Here is a 19,184-nt window from a genome sequence, read left to right on the forward strand (position 1 = left end):
AAGTTTGAAGGTTTGATAGTTTGATTAAATGACCTGAAACAAGAGTCCCATGCTTTATGAGGATTAATGGGACAGTATTTGTTTGTTTGACTTGTTTTTCAGGAGGGTACCTGTGAATAATCCTGGAAGACTTCAGCCCGTGAGCGCTGTTGAAGGTGTTAAAAGATTTCCGCGGTGCTCGCCTGTCCTAAAATGCGAGCCGGGCCCGCACAGGTCAGCTTTCCTCCTTTGAGTGGGTTGAAGTGTCTGCAGAGGGTGACACAGAGGGCAGCCAGCAGAGGGACAGAAGTTTCAGGGTTGAATGACTTGAATAGAGCCCGCACAGACACAAGAGCAGTCTCAGTCACTTTTTAGATGAGTGATGGCCCCTGCAAGACTACACCAAATGACCAGCATCTTTTTCCCATTTAAGTGAATCGACCCTCTCCTGCCCCCTCCTCCCTCACACCCCCCGGTCCGCACCACCACCTCATTCAACTCCGATCTAGGTAGGATTTCCTTTCACCATTTAGGAAGTGCATTGTCCTGCTGTGGGAGTGATGTGACAGGACCCTGTGATTGCTCAGGAAAGAAGGGGAGCATTGTATCAGGTGCGCTCTTGTTTTGTTGTATGCATTGCAGGATGAAGATGAGCTTTGGCTCCAGACAGATGACGGGTGAGTACATTGAGCAGCCTGTTTGTTTAAAGCAGACGCTCCACGCAGAATAAATCTCACAGGAATCACAGCAGCCATGTTGAGTCCATATGCATAAATAATGCTTTAAATCCAAAACCCAGATGATAGGATACAAACCCTATGAAATGGCAAACACTGCCCTCTACTGGTTATTAATCATGTATAATGTCTATAGTAAAAAAAAAAAGAAAGAAAAAAAAGCACAAAAATCATTCATACTCAAATCTTCTTTATTAACTTTACACTTTACAGTATTATGAGAACATTAACAAAGACAAACAATAGACTACACGAAGATAATCTGGACACCAACTACAGAGAAAATCAAAGGAATTAAAACAGTATTTACAGATAAGCTCAGCCCTTCTTCACGTTGGATATAAGTTCATCACAAAGTTTGGTGAGCTCTTCAACCTCCTTTTCCTGTTGGGGAAAAAAAAGAGAAAGAAATGGAAACAATATACCAATAATATTTGACATCCTCAGCAACACTGTAAATATGTACCACTGAATGAACATGTTCACTCACCTTCTGGCTCAGGCTCTTCTCCAGGGACTGAACCTTCAGCTGCTCCCGGCGCAGCTGAACATGAAGTGCGGAACCCTCGGCCCTGTTCTTTGATCGTACTTCAGCGATTTCTGCATTTGCACTGAGGATGACAAATAAATTGCAGTCAGTCTCTGCAGGTCTCCTGATGCTTTAAAGGCAACCAGTGCAAAAGGCACGTGTTTCTTACTGGCTTATTTTCTCCTCAGCGTGAGCTTTAAGGGTCTGGTACCGCTGCTCCTCTTTTTTGATCCTTTCCAGGTAGCCCTGTGCACAAGCCTTCAGCGTCTCTTCGTTCTAGGGAAAGGAGAAGGGAAAAAACACGTCATTCAAATCTCCTCCGCTTTCTTGAAATCATAAAATATGTCTAGTTTTCGTGGCGTATAACAAGGAGCTGGTACCTTTTTGTAACCCTCAACAATGTCCTTGTACTTGTCGAGTCTCTTGAAAAGGTCAGAGAAAGATCTCTCCATGGCGTTCAGGTCATTGGACACTTGTTCCTTCTCCAGCAGAACCTCGTTGAGCTTCGCCTTGGCCGCCTCCCTCTCCCTCTCTTGATCAGCTGCGCCATCCCAGAAAAATTTAACAACCATCATTTTTTAAAACGCACCATTACATCAACAATCCTGAGGAGCGTAACGGATACACAAGTAACTTACCCATCATGTTTTCAATCATAGGCTCAAATTGTGCAATCATTTTCCTGTGAAGGGGGAAAAAGATGTCAAATATCTGGAACCACCGATGTTACTGTCTAAAACAGACAAAAAATAAACTTAACCACACACAGCTCACCTCATTTCTTCACCATCGGCAAGCAGCTTTTGATACTTCGCACTCCATTGTTCGTCTTTTTCTTTTGCCTATTTTGAGAAAAATTTACGCTGATTATTCTGGAGGCTGAAAATAAGCATCATTTAGAAAACCTCAGTTATTTGCTAATAATGAGGAACTCATTATGAGGAACTCTAAACTCTGTTTAGAGTCTTGTTTTGTCACATATTTGGCTTAAGAACAGACTTTGAGTGTTTAACAAACATCGATGACATCTGAAGATCAATGTTCCTACTAATCACATTACCGTGTCTGCTGCAGTCCTTGTTGTTTTTAGTAAATAATGGAAAAATGCTTCAAATGACTAATAACTAACCCTTTCAACTAATTTCTTGCTTTAGAAACACAATTCTGTTGACATTAACAACCCAGCAAGCTGACCAAACACTGTCATTCACAGTTAAACAAGCTGTCTTTGATACTAGATCTTTGTGTTCGATCCACAACGCTCTCCTGAAGCAGATTATTCTGAACCACTCCAGGAACAGTTTGAGAAACCACATCATCAGAGTGCAGTGTGGATGTCTGGATCTGTTAAAAAAAAATAATTAAGAAACAAACTGCGACTGCTGTCATTTGTCAAATCTCTAAACTTCAGGCAGGACATACTTCTGCCTGCACTTTGGCGATGGCTGCATCCATGTCTTTCTGACTGTACTTCAGCACTTCGATGATGGCGTCCTCCGCCGGCTGGGGGAAGGGAGAGACGAGGATCTCCAGGATAGGAGTCTAGATGACATGTAGGTATGATGTAAACATATTAAGTCAGGAGATGTAACGGTGATGCATTGCAGCAGGAGGATTCAGATGACGTCGCTCAAAAGACTCACGGGTGCTGGAGCACCATCAAGCAGTCTGAAGCCGTCCTTCTGCGGTCCGTCTGTTGCCTCTTTTTCAACCATCTGTGGAGTTTCAAGCCTGAAATCGACAGAAAAGAAAAAAAACAACATGTGAAATGTACCATTTCAGACAAATCTGATTTTGTTTTACAGGATGTCCAAAGCAGAACGAATTCCGCTCCAATGTCAGAGTAAATGAAAACAGAAGTATATCATACCGGGAAACAAAGGGAGCCGTGCCCGGGATGTGGATCTGAGCACTCGGGCCCGCGGACTTCTTCGGGCTCTCTCTCATGAGAGGATCGAATTTCAGGTACAGTGATTGTTTCCTCAGTGCAGACTCCTTAAACTGTTGACAAAAAACAAACAAACAACATTTAAATAGCTTCAGGTCGTGCACCAAAAAGATCAAACCATTTAGTGAAACATAAAGGAAGTAAGTACTTACATTGCTGGAACCAAACTGTTCAAGGTAGTCCATCTGTCCTTCGAAGTCATTGGCCATGACTGGAGATGAAGACCGTGGGTTAAAATCAAAATGAGCTCTCCATTTAACAAGAAGAAAAAAAAAATCCTACATTTGTGAAAGTAGACTTTACTCACACAGAGTTCCAGGAACAAAGTCTTCGTTCCCATCAACCAGGCCGGTCTGTGATGTCTGGTCCGGCTGACACAGTTCAAAGAACTCAGGAAGACTCTGCACTCGTTCACTTTCAAGTCCTTTGTCGTGGTCAGCGGAAACCTTGTCCTCAGCAATCTGTCATTCCATAATAACGCAGTATGTTTGTGAAAAACATAAAACTAGAAGGGAAACTCTGCCAAGGTTTGTGTCGAGATGCATTATTGCTCTTACCACTGCAGGGTCGAGTTCGGCAGTGGGAAAGCTCTCTTCGGTGCTACAGAGGGGGAAAAAAAAACAAAAAAACATGCAGAATTAACAGTGAAATACAGCGACTCTCGAAAGTGAATTGTCCTCTGCAAATAAATAGGAGAACATACCACACTGGTGATGCAGCTTCAGTTTCCACAGGGTTGTCAGTTTGCTCTGCAGCGGCAGTTTCCATGAGCACAGGGCTAAATTTCTTGCTGCTCTGCGGAGAGTTGCTTATGTCTGTTTTTGTGCCAAAAGGATTGAAGTTTGGGTCATCGAACTTTTCAAAGTCAAACGAGTAGGAACTTTTGGGAACATCTGCAACCTCTGCGGCATCGGGCTTCACGGGGGCTTCCTTCGGTGGTTTGACGTCCGACGCTAGCTTTCCCTCTTTAGGTTTTAGACCAGGTGGCCTTTTACCAAATTTCTTGGGTCGCAGCTTCTTTTTCACCTCACTGCCATCGTCGAAGTTGAACTCAAGTCTGACTGGTCCTTCTTTGACGGGACCCTCAGCTGGCTGGGACTCAGCAGCTGGAGGCTTGTCTGTGTTGGCAGATAATGGGGCCACTGCAGCTGTGGGTTTCACCTCAAGCTGCCCAAGCAACTCTTGGGCCTCCTCAGGTACGTCAACCTTCTCAGGTTTATTTTCCTCAGCATTGTTTGACACTTTTCTCCCGAGCTCAGGTGAATTCTGAATTTTAGAGCCGCCGGTCTGGAAAGGATCGATTGCATCAAGGTTGTCAAAATCAAAATTATAAGAGCCTTTCGCTGGAAGTGGAGCGTCCTCCGAAAAACCGCCGGCCGCTTTGTCTTGATCCGTGCTTAAAGACATTTCATCAGGTTGTTTTTCATCAGGTGTCGCAGTGCATGAATCTTCCTCAACCTCTGACACCTTCGCCACTGTGACCACACTGCTGTCTGTGGAGCTGATGTTAACCAGGGAGTTTTCCACTGATGGGATGAATGGAAGCGTCTCGTCTAGTGCCACGTCTACTTCTGTAGGCTCCTCCGTGATATTCTCCGGTGTTGTGTGTTGAGACTCAATCTGTTCTGTGGAAGGCCTTGCAGGAGAGAGGGCCATCCTGTCGGACCCCCCGAACGGATTGATTGCGTCAAGGTTGTAGAAATCCAGCTGGTAGCCACCTTTGCTTCGTATCGGCATGTTGTCATCGGGATAAGATGACAGTTCTGTGGAAGAAGTCACGAAGGTTGGAGTTAATTTCTCTGCAGTGAAAAACATCTGAGGAAATAATCGAATAATTTGGGATAAATTACCCTGTTTGGGCTGCTCAGTGGCTTCCTGCGGCAAAGTACTGCAAATATAAAACAGGCATGGTTACTTAAATCCAACAGTCGTTTCTTTAGACTTGTTCTCAGAATACAAGATATATTACGTACTTTGATTTATCCAAATTCAAGAACTCCATTGCTTTTGCACACTCGTCCACGCTCGACATCCTGACAGACTTGCTGGGAGAAACAATCCTTTTTGTCACAGGGTCTCTTCTTGGAGTCTGAAAACAAACCTGCACACAGATAATTTCATGAGCGAGTATAGTAAACGTTATCTGGATGTGAAACGTTTGACAGAAAAGAATGAAGAGGGATGAGAGAAAACAGTTTGCGTGCCCAGTCGTTCCATTATAGCAATGTTTTTTTAATTTTTTTATAGACATTGTATAATGTGTTAAATACTTGGTGGTAGAAACATGTCAGGAAGTATCTGTTTCTGTCCACACACACAGGTGTTGTTGTTTATTTTGTCTGATTATAGCTGGCTGGAGGTCAGCTATTTATAGGATGAGGTCACATCATTAAAGATTTTGAATGTCTTAAATTCACAGGTTCAAAAAAGACTAACCTCCCTGTTACTATGACCTAATAATTGTAGGTTTAGCTTCTTTGTGACTACAACACTGTCAGTGGTGTCAACAGGTTGTGTGAAAAGAATAAGGACATAACATCGAATAAACTCGAACAGATTCTGTACCTTTATCCCCTTTGGTACGGTCTTGCTGGGCAGGTTCTCCGTCTGACGCAGGATGGAGGGCCTCCCGGTGGGCTGATCCAGGGCAAAGATGTCGTTACTCGAACTGTTGTGCTTTCCTCCGGGGCAGACCCCACGATTCTCATCATTCACGTCAACAGAACTCATCCTGTAAAAAAGCAGAGACACAAGCTAAAGTGACAGGGCTGGGACGAACCAACTACACTGGAAAGGAGGCGTTATCCTGAAAGCTGCATCTGGTTGATAAGACACGTTTAGTCATGGGGGGAGGGAGAGGGGGTTTACTGATGCTTGTGGACTGAGAAAGATGACACAAAGTTTACACCACCAACAATGCACATGTGACCAGTTTACCTTTGTTGATGAATCTTGGTTGATATTTTTTCAATTATTTAATTACACTCTTTTCTAAAAAAAAAATAAAATAAAAGGTTTTGCAGGGTAATGGAGTTATAGAAACTTATTATAGTTACATACATAATAAATAAATAATAATAGTATATATAATAATAAATATAATATTTCTATATATATATATATATATACTCAATGCTGTAATTGCTGTAGCAATGCCAAAATGTTAAAAACTTTGCAGCAGTTGCAGTTTGTCCACCAGAGGGTACTAACAAGTTCATTTTTCGTCAATAAAACGTCTACTTCAGTTAATATCTTGGGTCACAACTCTTATAAATACATACAAAGAAAATGTCTATTATAGAGACATTTATAGACATTTATGTCCATACAGCGTTATGGACACAACTCTGAAACTTTTAAATGTAAGATGCACAATGCAAAAAAAAAAAAAAAGAAAAAAAAAGAATTAACAATATGCAGCCGTTAATAAATGCTAAATAATTGATAATATAACGACACACAATCTGATTGAATGATGTCATTGTCTCATGAACATCACGAGACCTATTTGTCGACTTTTCCATTCATCCGTTAGCTCTTAATACTGCACGTAAAGCAGAGAGGGGAAAAACACTCAACGTGGACAGTTAAGGTAATCATAACGACTCTACTATATTTGTTTCATTACCAATCAAAAACGTTAGGCACTTATAAACTACACAGCCGGTTTCGATACCTCAAGTAGAGTCATGTTGACACAACGTTGGCGAACATTTAACGTTATACGGTTAACGGAAAGTGAAATGAAACATCCGGATTATCATCCTGTATTTTACCACCTACCTCAAAATAAGAGATGTTGTTGGCAGAAATCACAAAGTCTTTCGTAAAAGCATCCAACTGTTACGATGGCAAGAAGGTGCGACGTGCTTTTGAAGATGCCCTCTCCTTCTCTGAGAGACAGCCGTTTGGAATTTAAAAGTCTTGAAACGGACCAATGAAATCACCAGAAACGTTCAAAGGAAACGCGCTTCCTGGTTAAGCAACCAATCACGTTCAAAAAGCGGATATGACGAAATTGACAACTGCGCCGCCCCCTAGTGGCGAGCGTCGAGTACTCCACACATACTACCAAAATAGCAAAAATAACAATTCAACAAACAACAACAAAAATCCCTAGACAGTGATACAACAAAAAGCATCCAACAGTTTTTATGTAAGAATAATATAATCTGTACATTACAACAGTGGCTTTTGAATGACATTAAAGGCATACAATACTTAATAAACCACATTGAAATCTATCAATCTATATATACAATTTATACATTATTTACAGTATATATAATTTGTAAGTTTTGTTGAAAAAATATTTATTAGGCTGTTTTCAGTTACTTCAGGACGACTCAGACAAGTGGCACAAAGACCATTCAAATAAAGAGCCTGCTGAATACCACCAAGAATCAGCCAGGGATTATGAAAACGGCGTTTGAGTTTGAGCTGGTCGGATCATACCAATAGACTGTAATAAAAAAAAGATTACATCCATAAACTGCATTATGTAAATATAATCATTTCCAAACTGCAATCTACCTACAAACCGATGGGAGGCAGCAACGTGCCGCAAGCGTCCGGTCTGCCGGAAACACAGAAGAAGAAGAAGAAAGCGGAAGAAGAAAGTCGAAGCAGGCCTGCCCGCCAATTTCGAAGGAAGTAAACATTGTGGTTTTTATCTCGTCTCACTCCGTCATGCTTTGAAGAAATATTTTTTTTTTTTTACTACGGCACGGCGATTATGTCTTTGTCAACCATTAATACCAGCGGAAAAGGTAGCTCACCAAACAAAGCGGTTAATTTAATCATCAAATGTATAGGTCGTCAGCTAAACTTGTTAATGCGGCCATTCCGCAGTTTTTAGGTACTTTAGCAGATCTGACTAACAAACACAGGTTGACCTAAACTCTGCTTTAATAGCTTGATGCCACTCATTTTTATTTTATTTTTTTTAAATTAAAGTCGGTGTAGTATGCTGTTGTAATATAGCTTGAGCTCTGAGGAATTACTTAAAAAAAATATATATATAAGGTGAACAAACATGTAACCGTTTTATAATTTTGTTGACAGGATCTGGTGATTCAAGCCGCCTGGCTGCCAGGTAATCTGCTTCTCTTTCACATTCTTGTCAGTATTTGATGGATTTTGTTTTTTTGTTCCTACTCTTGAGAGGTTTGTCAGTTCAGACCGAGAAGACCATGAAGTTGTAGCCTGCTCTTATCTACTTTTCTTGATGTTTTATGTGTTTTTTTTTTTTTTTCCCCCTCCTTTTTTTTCTGTGGTTACAGCAGCGACAGCGACTCCATCAAAGTGTTTGTCCGAGTGCGACCCCTGACCCATGGCGCAGGCCTGACCACAGATGGAGATCAGAATCTGTGTCTCACGGTCACCTCACACAACACCATCCGTCTGCTCTCAAAACCAGAGCCACGGACCTTCACCTATGATCATGTTGCTGATATGGACACATCTCAGGTTTGGGACACATGGACATTGTATTATAAACATATCAATAAGAATGGGGAAAACTACATTAAGTAAATAAATGCCCACAAGTGGCCAACTTCCCTGCTCGATATGCAAATGGTCACTTACATCGTGTAAATATAATAATAATTAAAAAAAAACAAAAACATCCAAAATTAACAAACCTGCTGTAATGGGTCAGATAGGAACTCGGCCCAGTTCTTATTGTTATTCAGTGGACATCAGGTGATTAGGTAGACCTTTAACGTACGACAGGACGCATTAGTGTTCACACTGCTAAAAGAAAGTGGTCATATCATGCGCCTCAGACCTTCTCCGAATGATGGTCTGAGCAGATTGGATCTGAAGGCCTCCTGGGTGCATTTACAGCTGCACTTTTAGCTGACCACCTTTAGTCCATCACCCAGGTGTGATGCCAGATGTGCCGAGAGCCTCTATGACGACAAAAAAAAAAAGTGAATTGTAGTCCGTGTTTGATCTTAATCTCTCATTTTCAACAGGACTCTGTGTTCTCCAGTGTGGCCAAGAATATTGTTGAGTCTTGCATGAATGGTTACAACGGTACTATATTTGCCTAGTAAGTGGTCTATATGTTGTTTATATCCAATATAACTTAAAGAAAAAGATCTATGGCACAACCGCTCTCAATCAGTTCCTCATGGATTCCTCTCTTGCTTCTGCAGTGGACAAACAGGCTCAGGAAAAACTTTCACCATGCTTGGTGAGAATTGCATATTATTACAAACAGTGTTTACTACACATTCTTTAAGATTAAGCAAAGGTATGGCCTAGCTGATACTTTTTTTTTTTCTGTCTCACTCCAGGACCATCTGAGTTGGATAACTTTACAGATGAACTGAGGGGGGTTATTCCTCGCAGTTTTGAATACCTGTTTTTTCTCATCAACAGAGAAGCAGAGAAGGTGAACTGTAACATATCATCACCACAAAGGTGTTTTAAACCAACATTTCATGTTTGTTTTCTAATGAATTTGGTGCTTCTTCTTTTTCCCAAAAGTCTGGCCAATCCAAAAGTTTCCTTTGCAAATGTTCATTTATTGAGATATACAATGAACAAATTTACGACCTCCTGGACACAGCCTCAGCCAGCCTGTTTCTCAGGGAGAACATCAAGAAAGGGGTGTTTGTTGAGGGAGCTGTGGAGAAGTTTGTGAACTCAGCTGCTGAAGCCTACCAGGTATATTTTCTACTTTGCTGCCACTCATGGAAAGTCATTGCAATTATAATATTTGGTAACACTCATTTCTGAGCATTGAAACCACCCAGGTGCTGTCTATGGGCTGGCGCAATCGACGCGTGGCCTCCACGTCCATGAACCGTGAGTCGTCAAGATCCCACGCAGTGTTCACTATGACTCTGGAGTCCAAAGAGTCCGTTAATGAAGTGGTGAACATCCGAACGTCTCAGCTGAACCTGGTTGATCTGGCGGGATCTGAGAGGCAGAAAGACACACACACAGAAGGCTCGAGACTCAAGGTAAAGCTTTGTTCCCAAATGGTCTCACTCTGCGGTGCCACGTTAGTCATGTTCTTCTTGTTTGTAATAGCTGCTGTCTGCACTGTTTTTTCTTTCTTTCAGGAGGCCAGCAGTATCAATCGCTCCCTCATGTGCCTTGGACAGGTGATCATGGCACTGGTGGACATGTCCAATGGGAAGACCCGCCACATCTGCTACAGGGATTCAAAGCTCACTTTCTTGCTCAGGGTAAATCAGTGCAGATGCAAAATACATGTTGCTGCTGTTAACCCTCATGGAAAATGATGGCATTGTATGTGCAGTATATTTAGAGACCGTGGCATGCACTTTAACCGTGCTTTTGGTGTTGCTCTTATAGGACTCTCTTGGAGGAAATGCAAAGACTTACATCATAGCCAATGTACACCCCGGCTCAAAGTGCTTTGGAGAAACATTGTCCACCCTGCAGTTTGCCCAGAGAGCAAAGTTGATCAAAAATAAGGTATGTGCTGTATACTCTATTAAAGGAGACCAGATTTAACAAGATTCTAGTGAATTTCAAATAGTTCTCGTCATTGTTTCATCCTGGTGTAATTGTTCTGTTTTGCCAGGCTGTCATCAATGAAGACACACAGGGAAATGTGAGGCAGTTACAAGCTGAGGTGAAGAAGCTGAAAGAGCAGCTTGCACAGGCCTCTCAGGGAGAGGGCTTTGTGAGAGATGTAGCACCAGGAGGACCTGAACTCCCCATGGGTAACAATATACATATGTTAACCTCGACCCAAGTAGCATCCTGTTTAAACCTTTCTCACATGTTTAAACTTACAAACCTATGATAGAGTCCAGAAGAGTGCCAGGTCATGAGTTTTATTTTTTCTTACTAGGCCCATCCGCTGAGATCCAACATGACGTTTCATATAAAGCAAAGTTTATGGCTGCTGTGCGTCTGTGGAGGAAGCAAGACGAGGAGAAGACGGTAAGGGCGATTTTTAAAATTTTTATTTTGGGGAATTATTCTGTTGTGGCAAAATAATGTTGGTGCAAGGAAACTTACAGTTACATTTGACTACACTCAGATGTTACTAAAGAAGGTGGCTCGGCTCGAGGAGGCCTGGACACAAAAAGACAAGTTTATCCATTCCAGCCGAATGATTGTCAGGTTTCGAGAAGACCACATCTCTCGCCTTGAGAAAAAACTGAAGGCAGGACAAAGTTTACTGTCTGACGAGGAGTCTCAGGCTTTGACTGACCAGCTGAAAGAAGAGATTAAGATCTTGAGAGATCAGGTAAAAAATGTCAAACCCCTTGAACACTGTCTAACCCAATGACTGCTGTCCTATCGCTCAGATGCCAGAACATTTTTTAGCCTTTTAAGGTTGCTGGGAGAAACTCCAATTATTTTATTTGTTCTCTCCTCTAACACCCAAGAGGGATTAATCCAAGGTACTTAAACTAAGAGCAGAATAGGATTAAATCGGCACTAGTTCATGGTTTAAAACTCTACGATGGGCTGTTCACCCCCTTTTTTCTCGTACACACTTTCTTCCCTTTAAGGTTGAACATCATCCAAAGGTGGCTCGATATGCAGCAGAGAATTACAGCCTCAGGGAGGAGAACCTTCAACTACGTTCTCTCGAATCAGTGGTGAAAGCTGAAGAGGTTGCAGTCGAGTTGGAAGAAGCCTTTCAGAAAGCTACGGAGGCAGAAAGACTCGCAGAGAGTAAGATGATTGTCATTGGACAATTGAGAAAAGGTTTTCAAAATAATTAAAAAAAAGAATTCACGTACAATTGTTTAAATATATGTTGCTCCACAGCTCCAGCAGTCTCTTCAACCCCCGTGGCTACAGATACTGTCTCAGCAGCTACAGTTGAGAGGCTGAACGCTAAACTGCTTCAGAAACAGTCAGACTTCACAGCTGCCCTTCAGGCCTTCGAGGAGTACAAAGAAGTCACCAAGTAAGATTATTTATTGAGAAAAAGTATTCTAAAGCCAAATTGACAGCAGTGGTTATCCTTAAAGCAGATTCTGTTGATAAGTGTCTGCACAGTGAAATAAGGTCAACTGGATGTATTTCAGGAGTTACACTTGTTTTAATATAATCCGATGAAAAGAAGCATCTTAGTTTTCTATCTTGGGCTGGTTTATTTGGCAAAATAATATCTCGCTCTGTTTCATACATAAGATGGTGTTACCATCCTCCCCTTGCTTTTTTAATCCACTATTTGTGAATGTTAAAGGTCCTGTATTGTATAAATACAGATTTGCATTTCTTTTTTTTATTCTGAAGCAGGTCCAGGTGTCATGCAAATACTGTAAAAGTGTCAAAACGCTCAGTCCTCTGAGAAATGCGCACAGCCTGCATTTAGCAATTGTACCTTTTGGACTTCAGTGAGTTTGGGATGTCACAAGCTTACGCTCGTATGTCATATGTCTGCCCTCAGCACGGCCCACTGTTCAGCCTTATATGTGGAAGAAAACAGAGCAGTTGTTCCGTCGCAGAGCTAAAAAGCTGCAAAACCAAAGAAAACCTGTGGTTGGCCTGAATGGGCCTCACTCAGAAATAAGTCAGCCAATCAGACGAGCACCTTAAAGACAGACACAAAACAGCCTGCTCTCTGTAGAGATCTCGAGAGAAGCTAAAGAAAGGAGATGTAAAACTATGTGGAGATCGTTTTTGTTATTTAATACTTATTGTACTTATATTTAGCACTGCTCTGATTTCTAGGTTCAGGATAAAGCAGTTTTTATTTCAACAACATGATCGTATTTTTAATTGCTAGGTGTAATAGTTCTGTGTTCTTTAAACACCATTTTTCATTCAGTGCCTCATAGATAATGTTCTGCATAGCTTAATGTGGTGTTTTGTGCTCTAGGAAACAAATGTCTCAGTTGGAGTCTGACAAAAGATACCTTGAGAAGTCCAACAGGCATTTGGAAAACATTTTGGAAGCCACAAATGCCTGTAAACAACTGGAGGTGTCTGAACTGAACAGAATTCATGTTGAAACTATAAAGGTGAGTCTGTGTTAAAGTGCTTGAATACTTCAACTACATAATGCGACTATTACGTGCTGGCATGTGTATTTGCTATGTAGAAAAGAAATAACTCAGTTTATTTGTTGAACTATTTATTATACCAGATTCTCACAACACCCTCCAAAACATACAACTTGCGGTCCCGCCTCGTGTCTCTCTCCAGCCCGGACCACCTGAATGGGAATGACAATAATGTAGACGACATTTGGGCTGAGCAGCCTCCAGCAGAGATGACTGAGATGGCCTTGACAGAGGAGCTGCGTCAAGTGCAGGTAAAGAAATGTCCATTGTCCCTTCGACATGTGGATAAAACCACAAGTAGAGTCCCCTCATTGTCTTCCACTCTATCTAATTTCCCATCAGGACCAAGGCAGTCGTGTCCAGACGCAGTTAAATGAAGAGGAGCTCAAGAACAGCAAGTTGTTGCAGCAAATTGCAAAACTTGAGGAGCAGATTGCTGTGATGTCACAAGAGTCTGACCGCAAAGATGAGGTAGAAATTCCTCATTTACTCTGACTGAAATTGAATGTTACGTTAAGATAAATAAATTTTGTTCGAACATAATAAAAAACATAATGTGATTTATTTATGTCTTGTTTTTTCTAATTGTTTACACTTGATACAGCAACTTTCTAGTGAAAGAACTAACAGGAACAAAGATCAGCTCACACTGCAAGAAACTATTAACAACCTGCAACAGACCCTTCAGTCTGAACAGCAAGCTGCCGAAGGTTAGACCCTGATGTTTCTCCTCTCAGGTTTTCAGTCTTCTGTCAGATTCTGCTTTAACTTCAACCAGCGATGGAGAAGAGCATCAAGGTCTTTTCCTGTCCTTTCAGTGCTAAGGACTGAGATCCGTGATCTACGCTTGGTGCTACAGTCGTCCGATAAGGAGCTGGCCTCCGTGAAGAAGGAGCTGAGAGACGATCAGAGCGAGCAGCACAGAGAGACGAGTCAGCTGTCCAGCAGTCTGATCAGCACACAGCTCCAACTCAACAAAGTCCAGTGCGCAGGAGTCTTAATACATAGTGGGTGGTACGGTTTTCTTGGTCTAATGTCTTCGTGTGCTCACAGTCACAATGTATTCATTGCAGACTGGAGTGGGAGCAGCTTCTGGAGCAGCATCGGACACTGCAGGATTTGTTTGACCAGCTTCAAGCTGAGGCCAAGTTTGAGGCTGATCAGGCAAAGCAGCAGCTGCATGAGAGGCAGCAGGAGATGGATGAACTGAAGGCAGAGGTCATGGTTAGTCATCTCATAAGGACACTGCCAGATCTGTCTTGAAATGTTGCCTTTTATGGCTTAAATGTCCTTATTTTCTATTCTTCTGATTTTGTCGTCTTTTGCTGCAGGAGCTGAATAATTCTCTGAAAACTGAGCAGGAACACACGAGCATGCTGATCTCCCAGTTAACAGAAAACAAAGAAATTGCATCAAAGTGAGTTTTGCACAGTGTCACAGTGGAAACTCTTTGGGTTTTTAGGATATGCAAACAACAAAATTTCAGTTTTTAAAAACACTTGCATATTAACATGAGTGACGCTGGTATATTCCTCCAGAGAACTCATTGAAACTGTGGAGCAGAACACACAGCTCAGGAAACAAGTCTCAGACTTGACAGTACAAAATCAACAACAGGTCAGTCCTCAGAAACTCTGTGCACGTCTGCAGATTTTTAATACTTGGACAGTAATGTACTGCATGCTCAGTTTTTGAACCTGGTTGTCTTATTTTTATTTTGAAGGTGTCCAAACTTGTCCATTTTGAGCAAAACGTAATCTCTGCCAATGAGAGGATTAAAAGCTCTGAACAGAAGATCGACCAGGACAAAGTAAGCCTGAGTGAACAATCTTCTTTAAATATAGTTTCAGTCTGTCTGCTGCCCTTCTGAATTTCTCGTGTGTTGTTTGACAGGATGTTGTTTTAGATCTGATCAACCAAACCAGAGAGCTCCGCAGCGAACTGAGCCAGAAGGACCAGACCATGAGCCACCTGTCTGGAGATATTAAAGACATCACGGTACCCTTCCTCATGTTATAGCCATTATCTGTCTTACATAACTTCACTGTCTGCTGCACTTACCCTCTCCATTACATTACCAAATCACTGTGGACGGGTTTAATGTTTGAGTTAGTCTGAGTGTGTTTTGAATGACGATGTTATTGTTCTTCCAGGCCAAGTACAACGCTGCCTGCCTTGAAAGGGACGATATCAGAAAGCAGAACTGTAAAATGCAGGCAGAAATCTGTGACCTGAAAGAATCTCGAGACAAGGCGGTGTTATCCAACAAGATAGAGGTAATGTAATGTTTACGAATACATCTTTGTGTGTAGTTTTGTAGATTTATTGGCGCATAATGAACGTTATGACCCTTTTGTTTTTTAGGTAGCAGTCAATATGGTTAAATGATAAAAATGCATTATATTTTATATAATGTGTGTGTCCTTAGGTTGAGGTGCTGCAGGAGGAGATTGCGTACGCCACTGAGGAGGTTGGGAGACTCACTAAGGTCTTTGATGAGCAGAATTGCCTCCTCCGAGCATCACAAGAGCAAACAGCCCTGAAGGAGGCCACGATACAGAGTCTACAGCAGAAGGTCATGATTATTTAATGTCTCATCACAATGTAAACAAATATTCACGAATGTAAAAAGACCCAAAAGGATAGTATCTTATCAGTGTTACTAATTTCCGAAACTCTCTTTTTCTACCAGATGCAACGACAGCAAGAAGCTGTTGAGAAAACTGTCAGAAATGTCATCAAACCCCTCGTTGAGCCGACAGTCACACCGAAGTCATCTTGGGTAAAATCTGTTTCCTGTTTAATTATTCTTTAATTATGCCTTCACAAATGGAGTGTGCTTGACTTACTTTACAATATTTATTATGTTTTAATTTGCACTAATAAATGCAGCATGTGTTCATCTATTTTTAATTTATCTGTTTAAGACACCCTCTACTCCAGGAAGCTTTAACAGGGACCTGAGCCAGGTGCTGGAGAGCCAGGAGCGGGAGCTGGAGAACAGACGCTCCTCCATGATTACCATGGAGATTCTTTTAGTAGAGCTGAACGCTGAGAGGGCTGCCAAGAATGACGAAATCCAAAGGCTCAAGGTATATTTTTGTGATAAAAGTTAAATGAACTTGTATAATTCAACAACAAATTTTTGAATTTAAATCACCGTATTCAACTGTTTCTGATATTGTCATTTTTTTCAAATGTGAGAGGTAATCAAAAAGTTCAGAGTATCTCCTGTTGCACACAGAGTGCCTTACCGTGACATGCATTGAGCGTGGGGGAGCTATAACCTTCGGGAGTAAATAGTCCAAGTTTTGTTGCTTGATCAACATCAGCACCTGACTTAGACACGTTTTTGTGACCAATGGTACCCGGGGGGGGAGGGGGGGGGATCTACGATTTCTCAGTGGACACGAGCAGAGAAAAGATATAACATTTAGTTTCAAACTCAAGAAGTCTGCAACAGAGATCCTTGAAAAACTTTAGAAAGACTTCGGCAACAAAGCGATTAGCCAGGTGAAGTGTTTTTAGTGACATTTGCATTCTCAGAGGAGCAGAATGTCGAGATCGCAGCCCCAGAAGGTGCATCGGGTCAGGAGTGACACCAGGTCTGTGCATTTCACTCCCTGTGACTTCTTTCTGTTCCCCAAAATGAACCTGGTCACAAAAACCAGTGTAATTCAAGTGCTGATGTTGATGAACAGATGAAACTTGGAAGACTCACTCACAGGAGCTTTTTCTTACCCCTGCTCCGCGCACATCACAGGATTGTGCTCCTTTTCATGCGCAACAGGAGCCGTCTCGAACACAATTACACAAGCTTTACCTGTCTTAACATCTTAAATGACTTTAAAGTCCATCAACATTCATATTGTGTATTATTTGTCCTCAGACGCAGCTGAATGAGAAAGAGATGGTTCGAATGGAGATCCAGGCTTTGCTTGACACGTTTTACACCAAGCAAAACCAGCTTACACAGACGGGAAATAACAACAGGTTGAGTTTCTTCATGCAGTTATTTTGCTGTCAGGCCATCAGTGATTTATGGAATGAGTCAAATGAATAATGCTATTTAATGATTTCAGTGAGGAGTTCAGTGAAGCTGTAAAGCAGTCCATGCTTCAGGAGCTGCAGGTGGAGAGAGCAGAGAAGGTCTGTATCTGTTTCTCTGCTGGTTTTTGTTTCTTCCTCTTGAATGAATAATTTGTTTGAGGTGTTTCTCTGTTCATTTTTACAGAGCCAAACAATACAGAAGCTGTCTGATACTCAGAAAAGGTCAGCACCTTCATGGAGGGTTTTTTGTGTATGTAATTGCGTGTTGTTTCACACTTTCATTGATGATTGACGTCTGACAAGCAGCTCTGTGTTTTTTTTTCTTCTCCCCTCTGTGGATTAGACTGCAGGCACAGGAGTCCATGTTGGCTCAGTCTCAGACCTGCGTTCAAGAGCTGACCACTGAGCTGAAGAACCGCTGTCTAGAGTTGAGAGAGTTGAGCCACAGGATACAGGATGAGGAGAAACTCCTCCTGGTGAGTGTTAGAGTTGAGTACAGTTGTTACCAAGAGAATCTTTGGTCAATTAAGTTTCCATGTGTAAACAAAAGAATCCTTCAAACAATTAAAGCTGAATTGTGTCATGTTTTGCTCCTGGAGTCAGGAATGAGGACACATGCACAACAACTAACAGGTACTGATTAGCTGACTTAAGAAATATACTGCGTTTTCTCTCTTGCAGGAGAATGAGGTTCTCCGTAAGCAGAACGTGAAGCTGTCCGAGGAGAATGGAAAACTTGTGGGACACAAGAACCACAAACAGAAGATTGAATATCTGGTTGAGCTGAAAAAGGACAACACCAAACTTCATGAGGTAACTGACATCCCCTCCATAATTAAAGCAGGCTCTTTGTTTAGCCACGTGAATGCTGTTAACCAATCAAACTTGTTCATTTCTTTCATTTTCAAGGAAAATGAAAAGCTCCGAACACAAATGAGCTTAATGCGAGACAACGTTGACTGACCTCCGCTGGAGATGATGTAAACCCTCGGTTTGTTGGGGTAAACAGAGAACATCTTTCCCAGTAACAAGGTTTAAAAAAAAAAAAAAGTATATTTTTTTTTAAACTTTTTATGGTCTCAAGTACAAATACTTTGTGATTTTATTCTTCCAGTTGTTGAATGTGTAGACATATTTTAGTAATGTGTTAATATCTTTACTCTTCTTACAAAGTTTTGTTGGAAGCACACTGTACCTTTACATCTTACGTGCTCAGGCAGCAGCAAGCACACCAACTGTGACAAAACTTCAATTAATGCAGTGCCATCTTTTCTCGGTCTCATTGGTTGGTTTGGATGAACACCTACGACATCCAGTCTTATTGTTCTCAGGCTGGACATTTGTGTGTTCATGATTTTAGGTGCTTATATCAGATGATGTGATTGATTACTTTGCGTTTTAACCGTCAAACCGAAGTATATAGCCTATGCCTTTCCTGTTGTAATGACCTCTTTTTTTTGTACTGTAATTAAATGGTTATTTGTTTCTACCTCTACTAAGGCTGATTGTCTCAATTCTTATTGAGTTGCATTTGCTTCCAGAGCACTTGAAGTAAAGATGTTTCAGGACTGCAGGGACCATGTTAGAAGAAGACCTTCATTATTTCCCAGAGCCTAGGGTTAAAATATTAAGACGCTGAAACAAGAAAATGTTGGCATTTTTGCTTGAAAAATTACTTGGACCTTAATCGTTAAACAAATAGAATAGTTTTCTGTCAACTGTTCTATCAATCTTTTCAGACCTAATGTCATAAAAGCCACAAAAATGTGACAAGTTTTTAATTTGGCCATCGAGTTACTAATACTAAAAAGGTAATAATATTAAATAGGACGTACTCGTTTCAAATTTAAAAAAAAAAAAAAATCATTAAAAAAAAAAAAAAAGTTTGGTGCAATGTGCAGTCCAACCGCCAGGGGGAGACTAGC

General features: G+C 41.4%; 2 protein-coding genes across 3 annotated transcripts; one reads left to right on the forward strand and one right to left on the reverse strand.

Annotated features, from left to right (window-relative positions):
• Window positions 1-3: 3 nt before the first annotated feature.
• Window positions 4-7,068, reverse strand: tacc3 (transforming, acidic coiled-coil containing protein 3). 2 transcript variants are annotated; one of them, XM_069152231.1, is made up of 18 exons: window positions 6,977-7,068; window positions 5,759-5,924; window positions 5,167-5,294; window positions 5,044-5,081; window positions 3,897-4,956; window positions 3,751-3,793; window positions 3,501-3,654; window positions 3,346-3,404; window positions 3,116-3,246; window positions 2,889-2,976; window positions 2,668-2,787; window positions 2,020-2,087; window positions 1,884-1,927; window positions 1,626-1,786; window positions 1,415-1,521; window positions 1,207-1,327; window positions 1,027-1,100; window positions 4-246 (listed from the first exon to the last, which is right to left on the reverse strand). In XM_069152231.1, the coding sequence occupies exons 2-17, from the start codon at window positions 5,921-5,923 to the stop codon at window positions 1,035-1,037; spliced, it is 2,553 nt and encodes an 850-aa protein (XP_069008332.1). In that variant the 5' UTR covers window position 5,924; window positions 6,977-7,068; the 3' UTR covers window positions 4-246; window positions 1,027-1,034. The 2 variants fall into 2 exon arrangements, with proteins under 2 accessions (XP_069008332.1, XP_069008331.1); XM_069152230.1 differs by lacking the exon at window positions 4-246 and having other exon boundaries at window positions 890-1,100.
• An 829-nt stretch (window positions 7,069-7,897) lies between these two features.
• On the forward strand, window positions 7,898-18,754 carry kif15 (kinesin family member 15). Its single transcript, XM_069152233.1, has 35 exons — window positions 7,898-7,962; window positions 8,258-8,288; window positions 8,476-8,662; window positions 9,175-9,251; window positions 9,358-9,395; window positions 9,499-9,596; window positions 9,692-9,871; window positions 9,961-10,170; window positions 10,273-10,398; window positions 10,529-10,651; window positions 10,761-10,902; window positions 11,034-11,125; window positions 11,226-11,435; window positions 11,704-11,869; window positions 11,966-12,107; window positions 13,026-13,167; window positions 13,293-13,460; window positions 13,552-13,680; window positions 13,814-13,919; window positions 14,028-14,193; window positions 14,283-14,433; window positions 14,541-14,626; window positions 14,748-14,826; window positions 14,933-15,019; window positions 15,103-15,207; window positions 15,363-15,485; window positions 15,638-15,784; window positions 15,902-15,991; window positions 16,137-16,301; window positions 17,099-17,202; window positions 17,292-17,358; window positions 17,444-17,481; window positions 17,603-17,735; window positions 17,941-18,072; window positions 18,169-18,754. Exons 1-35 carry the CDS (start codon window positions 7,929-7,931, stop codon window positions 18,220-18,222), a joined length of 4,128 nt encoding a protein of 1,375 aa, XP_069008334.1. The 5' UTR covers window positions 7,898-7,928; the 3' UTR covers window positions 18,223-18,754.
• Window positions 18,755-19,184: the final 430 nt, after the last annotated feature.

Source organism: Embiotoca jacksoni, unplaced genomic scaffold (assembly GCF_022577435.1).
Source record: "Embiotoca jacksoni isolate LCO1_2020_lvr unplaced genomic scaffold, fEmbJac1.0.p SCAF_18, whole genome shotgun sequence".
NCBI classification, from domain to species: Eukaryota; Metazoa; Chordata; class Actinopteri; family Embiotocidae; genus Embiotoca; species Embiotoca jacksoni.

Bases quoted from the DNA above. Each gene is read 5' to 3' on its own strand.
- tacc3 (XM_069152231.1), bottom strand. From the start codon at position 5,923: ATGAGTTCTGTTGACGTGAATGATGAGAATCGTGGGGTCTGCCCCGGA. The intron at 3,655-3,750 runs GTAAGAGCAATA...ATGGAATGACAG, and splicing joins CCGAACTCGACCCTGCAGTG to ATTGCTGAGGACAAGGTTTC. The intron at 1,522-1,625 runs GTACCAGCTCCT...TCCTTTCCCTAG, and splicing joins TTGTTGAGGGTTACAAAAAG to AACGAAGAGACGCTGAAGGC.
- kif15 (XM_069152233.1), top strand. From the start codon at position 7,929: ATGTCTTTGTCAACCATTAATACCAGCGGAAAAG. The intron at 9,252-9,357 runs GTAAGTGGTCTA...TTGCTTCTGCAG, and splicing joins AACGGTACTATATTTGCCTA to TGGACAAACAGGCTCAGGAA. The intron at 15,486-15,637 runs GTAATGTAATGT...GTGTGTCCTTAG, and splicing joins TGTTATCCAACAAGATAGAG to GTTGAGGTGCTGCAGGAGGA.